This window comes from Vanellus vanellus (genome assembly GCF_965231255.1).
Source record: "Vanellus vanellus genome assembly, chromosome: 5".
Classification (NCBI taxonomy): Eukaryota; Metazoa; Chordata; class Aves; order Charadriiformes; family Charadriidae; genus Vanellus; species Vanellus vanellus.
Window position 1 is genome coordinate 45035833 of NC_138910.1, and position 8108 is coordinate 45043940.

General features: G+C 58.3%; 1 protein-coding gene across 1 annotated transcript; it reads right to left on the reverse strand.

Annotated features, from left to right (window-relative positions):
- Positions 1-780: 780 nt before the first annotated feature.
- FTCD (formimidoyltransferase cyclodeaminase) lies at positions 781-6918 on the reverse strand (the record flags this gene model as incomplete). The annotated part of the gene is made up of 14 exons (XM_082483677.1): positions 781-891; positions 1088-1183; positions 1556-1694; positions 1775-1818; positions 2078-2239; positions 2378-2507; positions 3278-3339; positions 3996-4127; positions 4446-4583; positions 4672-4851; positions 5099-5187; positions 5404-5532; positions 5891-6074; positions 6865-6918. 14 exons carry the CDS (start codon positions 6916-6918, stop codon positions 805-807), a joined length of 1626 nt encoding a protein of 541 aa, XP_082339803.1. The 3' UTR covers positions 781-804.
- Between the last annotated feature and the right edge of the window lie 1190 nt (positions 6919-8108).

Consider the following 8108-nt stretch of genomic DNA (forward strand, 5'->3'; position numbering starts at 1 on the left):
CTTGGTGCTCCCAGCATGGACACAGAGTCCAGGGATGAGGGCCGGCACAGGGGTTGGGGGTGGGTGGGGTGTCACCTGCCTGCAGGCACTGCTGTGGGACAGTGGAGCTTAAGGTCCAGCTAATGTGACACTGCTTAGGCTGCTGCCATGGTGTGCAGTTAGAGGAGGTGATAACTGCCATCAGACCCAGTCAACAGAGACAGAAAGCAGGGCTGGATACCCCAATGCTCAGGTCTTCCTCTCAGGGGGGTCTGTGAGGAGGGGCAGAGCTCTTCCCGTCCCATCCTCACCTCCCCACTAACACCCCCGATGGTGCCCCACAGTGCTCCCTTCCCGGGCCAAGGAGCAATGCAAAAGGCTGATGATATACCATCAAAAAGACACCTGGCAGAAAGGGACTGTGCTAGGTCTTGTCCCAGACCTGCAGACAGGGGGGTGTCTTGTGGGGGTTTCTGGGCACAGAAACACACAGAGGTGTGTGGGGTCAGGAGGTGCCCATAGACAGGCATCTCCTCCTGGGCAGCACCACAGGGTCACTGCTGTCCCCTCCGTCGAGAGCCCTGTGGCCCAAGGCACTGCCAGCCCAGCTGGCTCCTTCTGTCCTAGGGATGAGGCAATGATGTCCCAGGGATGTCCGAGCCTCAGACAGCAAAAATCACCCTCAGCCGGCGAAAGCCCAGCAGGGGATATGCCTGAGTGGAGCAGCTCTCCCGAGGCGGATACTGAAGGAGCCCAGGCAGTGGCAAGCATGTTTCCCAACTGTATTTGCTGCTGCAGAGCCCCCAGTTCATCCCCAATCCCCTCTCAGAGCGCCCGCTTCTCCAGCAGTGCCAGCACAAGCGCTGAGCCTTGTTTCGCCTCCTCCAGCAGCCCAGAGACCTTCTGCGACATCTGTATGGTGAGGGAAAAGGTACATCATTTGCCACTTGACAGGACAGAAGAGCCATCCACCATCCAGCCCACACATCCCGTTGGTGGCAAAGGGAGGGGGTACCTGGGCATAAGAGGTCCCAGGGGCTTCATCTCCATCTCTGTCCCACCTCAACCCCACCACCAAGGTCAGGACACACTCATGGCCCCTGCTTACCACAAGCTTGAAGTTCTCATCCGTTATGTCTTTGAGGTTGATCATGACGTTGAAGTAAGCTCCGAACACAGCTGCTTCCAGCATTTTGGCTCCTACCTAGAAAAAAAGGCTTGCAAGAAGCTATCCTGCTGAACCAGAGCACTCACATACAGTCCTGCAGCAAGGCAGACCCTTATGCTGCAGGACTCCCACCCTCCATGACCCAGCGGCACGCAACACTTTCCAACACAGCGTTTTCAGGATGTGGCTCCAGCAGTGGGAACCATTCACGGCCTTGCCACACAGCTGGGAAAACTCAGGCAAGGGCTGGCAGAAGTCAACTCTCCTACAAAGGTTGCAAGCTGGCAAAAAGTTAGTGGGGTAAGTGTGTCTGGAAAGATGCAAGATGGAGGCCAGGACATGATGGGACACCTCGCAGGGAAAAGCAGTGAGCCTGTCAGCCTCCGATGCCCCAGCCCAGGGCCATACCTGGATGTCGGATTTGCAGGCCAGGTTGCAGTGGCATGCCAGCTCTTTCAGAGCAGGCCAGAGGCTGCTCACTTTCTCTGCCAGGGCACAGGGCACCCTCACAGCTGTCTTCAACCCCTGCTGCATGGCAGACCTGCGTCTGGGAGGGAGGACAGACCCAGGGTGAGTGCTGGCTGGCCGTGCTCCCCCAGTCTGCAAGTCCTCACCAGCCCAGCTCACCTCTCCCGCTCTTCAGGGGTGCTTTGTGGCAGCTTCATAGCTTCCTGCAGGCAAAAAAAAGCAGATTTGCTACCATTTGCTCCAAGACCTCGCATGTGTTGCATCAGGGGCCCGGGCAGACCTGATAGCTCCCATGGTCTTGCACACCTCTTTTAGGTCATGATGTCCCTTTCTCTGAACCTGGCTTGGGCCAAGGTCACAGCCCTACTCCTAAGGACACTGGGGCCATATGATGCCAGCCCCCCTCCCAGCTAGAAAGCCCCCCACTTCCCTGTGGGATGTCTGCCACCGGTGGGACCTCACCATGTAGCTGCTGAAGGCGCGGGAGTCGGCATCCACCATTGCCACCAGCTCATCCATGCCATGGTGAAAGGGGGGGATCAGCTTCCTCATGATGGGGTCCAGCTCCTCAAACTGCCTCTTCCCATAGCTCATCAGCCCCACCATGCAGCCCAGTGCCGCTCCCTGCAAGGGCACAGGGGTAAGTCCTCCAGCAGGACACAGCACCCAGCACTACTGTCATGTCAGCTCCCCTTGGGGGCTCAGCACACCCAGAGGACCCCCCAGGGAGGCAGGGACCCCATCCTGGTGTGGGACACATACCAGGGCAGCTGCAGCTGCAGACACAGAGCCTCCTCCTGGCGCTGCCGACCTCCCACCAACTGCTCGCACGAAGGCACCCAGTGGCTTGGCCACCAGGCCCCCATCCACCTCTCCTGCCTGCACCAGGTACCTGCAGCACAGTGGCCCTGTGGGTCAGAGCCCCCCAGGTGCAGAAACACCCACCACCCTGTCCCTTCTCACCTGGCACTGCCCTTTCCAACAGGTTTTCATCCACCCTTTGGCTCTGTGGGTGGCTGAGAAGGGGTCTAGCCCAAAAAACACAGCAGGAGGGTTGGGGAGAGGACACAGAGCCCCATGGGGACAGACGGACAGCTGGGGAGCACATGTCCTGGTGGTGTAGGGGTTTGCTCTGCATTAGACAGGGTGAACTCATGTAAACAGCACTTGGTGGAACAGAAACACACCTGCAGCCACGTCCCCAGGGGTCAATGACAAGGACTTGAAGTGCACGGCCTGATTTCATCTTGGCATACGTGCATTTCCCTTCCTCTATCCGCACAGACATGCATTTTACACCAGGCACTGCAGCATGGCATCTCTCCTTGGAGGGCAGCGTGTGAGCCAGAGACAGTGAAATTTGGGCTGGGGATGGGGTGGAGGATTTAACGTGTACATGCTCAAGTTTGGCCATGGAACCTGCTTCTGCTGCCTGCACAAGTGACCCGGAGTCCCCCCACCCCGCATTCACAACCATCAGCATTTGGGAGCAGGGACCACCCCACGCCTGCACAACACCCAGCAGAGATGTTCCCTGGTTGTGAGGAGGAGCTGGGCGCAGGTGCCACTCCTAAAAGAAGCTGAGAGCGAGAGGCAGGTAGCGGGACCCCCCGTCCAGGGAGGGATGGACATCATGATGAGACACAGGATGGGGGTCCCTACTCGATGATGCGCTCCTGGGGGTGAAACGGAGACAGGGAGTCCAGGCCCAGACGGCTGACCACCTGCGAGGAGCAGCACAGCCATGTCAGCCCCGTCATGATAAGTCCCATTGCATCCTCATTCCTTGCTGTTAATTAACAATATGTGATCCAGCTCTAGGACAGAGTTGCTCAGGCCACCACCCAGGGAGAGGACAGCTGGCGTCACCATTCTGTCCTATCCCAGACTTGGGGGTGGAGTGCAGCCGCCTGTGAATGACTGGAAACTGTGTTAATAATTAGCTGGCTCTTATCTAGCATGTTCCCCATAGGGTGGACATGTCCCTCCCTCTTGCAGCTGAAAAGCAGAGCCTGTCTCCTCATTTCCAGCTTACGCCAGTCCTGGTGCATTTTCCTATAACTCCATACACTGTCCTTGAGCTCTGGGGAGGTCTTCTTCCCCTCCTGGCCTCCATGCAGGCAAGCTGGGCAGCTGCTGCCCATACTCTGTCCTCATGGGATGGGCTTTCTGCTCCCTGGGCACTGCACCAACCTCAGGACAATAAAGCAACTTGTCCCATTTGTTGTGGTCTCACAGCTTGCCAGGCACCATTCTTAGAGACAAATGGCTGCTGTGGTCCCAAATCTCTGCTCAGTGCCACTTTGGGAGGCTGGGGGAGTGGGAGGGTGTCTCTCTCATGATCCCACCCTTGTCTTGGTACTAGGAGGAGCCACATTACCAGCCTGATCTTCTGTTCCTCCTCCAGGATGAAGAGTTTTTCCTTCTTGATGTAAAACTCAGCCGCGTCCAGCATGGCCTTCTTGGGGACAAGCCCCACCAGCTGGGACCCCACCACTGGGAGGTTCAGTGCCTGCAAAGGACAGAAACATGACTGTCCCCAGAGCCACCTGTCCTGCCACCACTCCCACCCCAGCCTAGTTGTCCTCATCCCTTCCCAGGACCTAGGGAGCTCATGGAAAAGCCTTCAGTCGAGGAGCTGGGAGCTAGCAGCAAGTTGCTGAGCTTTTGGGGTTTTCATGCCATTCAGCACCTTGCCCAGCTTGGCTGAGCCGACTGTGAGATAAAGCAGAGCCTGACATGGGGATGGGTAGAAAAACAACTTGGAGGGAGATATTCTCTGTGAAGCACTCATTGAAACAAGCATGCCGTGCCATCCTGCACTACCTACCTTCGCATCCTGGCAGACCTCCTCGTAGACAACATGGAGCGGTGTGGTCTCAAAGTCCAGCAGGTTTGTTGAAACCTGAGCTATATTCTCTTCCTCCAAATACCAGCCGATGCCCTGCACGCTCTTCAAGCGCCCGGGCTGCCAAGAACTGCTGCAGTCAAGGCATAGCCCAGGAAGCATGGGGGCAAGCAGATCTGCTCGCAGCATGCCACTGGCATGTGAGTACCTGATCAGCGCCACGACCCTGCTCGCGGATGTTGAGGGCAATGCGGTGAGCCAGCTCCTTGGTGCACAGCAGATTGATGTTGTATGCAATAAGGAAGGTCCGGGCACCCGTCACTGTGGCCCCCCACCGGGGTACAAAGGTTGGGGGCCCAAAATCAGGAGCCCACTCTGGTTTTGCAAGCTGGGGAGAAGAGAGTGTGTGGGCTGGCACCGCCAAGCAGCATGAGCCATCCTCCCAGGGACAGCATCTCCCTCCCCAGCCATCAGCTGCCATGTTCACCTCCATGTTCAGCAACACCCAAAGCATTTCAACAGCTCTTCTCTGTGTGAAGGGACTATGCCAGCCCCCAGCACCCTCTCCGAAGCCGGGGAGGTACAGCTCAGATCTTACCAGTCCATGCTTCCCAGAGGGGTGCTGCCAGTCTCACCTTCTCAGGCAGAGCCTCATACTCCCCAGCGCGGATGGTGGGCAGGGCTTTCCTGCTCTCCTCCCGCGCTGCCTCTCCATACAGGTAAACTGCAAGACAGAGCCAAGCATGAGCACTGCCAAGCAGGGGCTGGTGGCCATCTAGTGAGGTCATCTAGTGTCATCTAGTGAGGTCTGGTTTTGCCCATATGGGAGCAAACCTCATTTTCTCCTTGGTTAAGCTTTTGCAGAAGGTGTGCAGTTTCTCCACAGCTGGAAGCACGCGGGGTGGGATGGGACGGGCAGAGGTTCCTGGCTCCCACTCACCAGGAACACCCAGTTCTGCTGCCAAGCGCTGGCCAAAGATGTGGGCGCAGGTGACACACTCCTCCATGCTGATGTTCATCACCGGCACGAAGGGGCAGACATCCAGGGCCCCCATGCGAGGATGTTCACCTGAGGACAGGGCAGATATAAGGACGGGAGCTGGGAAGAGCAAACGGACAAAGAGGAAGGACAGCCCTTTCACAGCCTTTTTTGTAGACTGAGCACTGCTGCTGCGAGGAAAGTTGTGTTTGTGGCAGTAATGTCTACTCCAGCCTCTCTGGACTGGGGGGATGAGCAAGAGATTTGCACGGTCCCACCACCATCCATCCCACCAGCGCTGCTTGCTGTAGGTGCAGTAACCTGCTGTGCTTGGCTGCCAGCAGCTGATTTTAGCTCCACCCATGCAAGGTGCACCCGGAACCACCCATGCACTGCAGCCAAGGGATGCTCTGCACCAGGTCGGCTCCTGCGCCACCCCCGAGCTCACCCTTGTGCTGGCTCATGTCAATGAGCCGCCCAGCCACGCGGGCTGCACTCAGCGCCCCTTCAACAACAGCCTCGGGAGACCCCACAAAGGTGTAGACAGTGCGGTTGGTGGAGGCACCGGCATCCACGTCCAGCAGCACGCATCCCGGCGTCCGGGAGATGGCCTGCCCAAGCGCGTCGATCACCTGCCAGACAGTGGAAGGGGTCAAGACAGCTGAGCCAGCCAGACCCCTGGCACAGCCCTAGCTTAGCAAGGTAGGGGACACCTTTTGTCAGCTCTCCCACCAGCACTGGGGTTGGGGATGAGCCCACCATCAGTGGGGGTGCAGCCCTGTGCAGCAGAGGATGAAGGATCCAAAGGCACAAGCGTCCCACTCCTACCCAGGGAGTCTGGGACACCCCTGGCTCCCAGCGAGCCCCAAACCCACCATGGTGGTGAATAACTACCCGGACTGCTGCTGCACGTTGGAGAGCACCACTGCAAACTGCTGTTCTTGAGGATACTGTCCCCTGCCAGCTTCAAAACAGATTTGGCTCTGTAAAGCCTGTTCCCTTGGGGAAGCTGTGGTTCTATTGCAATTTTGGGTTTGCTGAACTCCCCCACCCCAGCAGGGCCAAAGTTCGGACTAGGGCTGATGACCATTAACCTGGACCGTGTGTTTTGGCACAACAACCACAAACAATATTTCTCTGAGAGGGTATGCCAGACTGCCCCAAGCCCTGGTGCTACAGCAACACTCAGGCAGTGGGGAGGAGGGCATCTGAGCCCCCACTTCTCACCAAGGTACCAAAAGGGAGCAGGGGCTGCCTTTAGGCATTTTTGGCATTAGCCAGGCAGGGAGAGCTGCACAGCATTTCAAAGGAGGCAGGGCAGAGCCTTGCAGCAGGCGCTGCCTGCATGGCTCCTCCACAAGGGCAGCCCAGCCACCTGCCCCGGCATCGCCCACCCCTCAGCCCCTCCTCGCGCTCCCTCACCTCCTTGTTATTCCCCTCTGAGAAGTTGGGGACGCACTCCACCAGCTTGGCCATGGTCCCAGCGTCTGCCTGCACCCCACGGCCACGCGCTCAGCTCTTCACGACCTGTGGGTTTGCTGGGTTTGCCTGTCCTTTCCTGTCCAACTGTGGAGCAAAAGCCTCCCAGCACCCAACCCGTTGCCTCTTCCCCGAGTCAGGGTTTCTCATTAACTGCATCGATCTGCAGCCAGGAGACAGAAAGGGTCCTCGGACAAACAACCCCTCCTGTGTCTGGAGGAGCTCCAGGCACAAGGGCACTGCATGCTCACCAGGGCCAGCCTGTAACAGTAATTACCCACAAGCGCCAATTAGTTGCTGGGAGAAGGTGATGCCAATGAAGGAAAGCATCTGTTTTGCCCAGCACCATGCCTTGGCTACCAGATGGGGGCGCAGGCAACAGGCTCACCAGCACTCCGCGGTGGTGGGGGGACATCTGTTCCCGAGGACGGCCGACATGGGTCACAGGGCAGAGGGTAAAATCTCTCACTGTGAGCAGGATTCGAACCTGCGCAGCAAAACCCCATTGGATTTCAGCTCCAACGCCTTCACCCCTCAGCCATCACAGCTCCAGCCGCTGGCACTCAGGGGGGACACCTGCAGCCCAACCAGGCCATCCCCCTGGTTCCTCCTGGGCATGCTGTTTTCCTGGGAAGTGGGAAAGTCTCTGGGGTGGCCTGTGCACCCCTGCACACGACCTCAGCCCTGTTCTGCTCCCCAGGCGCTGCCAGAAGGGTCTGGCCCTGAAAAGCGGCTGCTGGGGCCCCAGGATCCTCAGACAGCACTGCCCCCTCAGCACCCCAGTGGCTGGCACGGGATGGGGGTGCCCAGATGGCTGTACACTGTGGCTCGTTGGTCTAGGGGTATGATTCTCGCTTAGGGTGCGAGAGGTCCCGGGTTCAACTCCCGGACGAGCCCTCCTTTTGGACACCCACTGCCAAGCACAGCCCCTGTGGCAACGAGGAACGGATGGGATGACATTCCCATTGGGCAGCTCTGCCTGGGACTGTGATGCAGGGTGGTGCGGGTATGGGAATAGCGCTGTGCCCACCCTGTCATAACTACAGGTAGCCCCTGACCTCAGAATACGTGTCCAGAAAATCATGCTCTTGGTCAGGATGGAGGCATCCCCCTCCTGGTCCTGGACCAGCATGGGGCACCTGAGGCACACCCAGCAACTGCAAAGCACTGTACTAATCAGTCGGTTG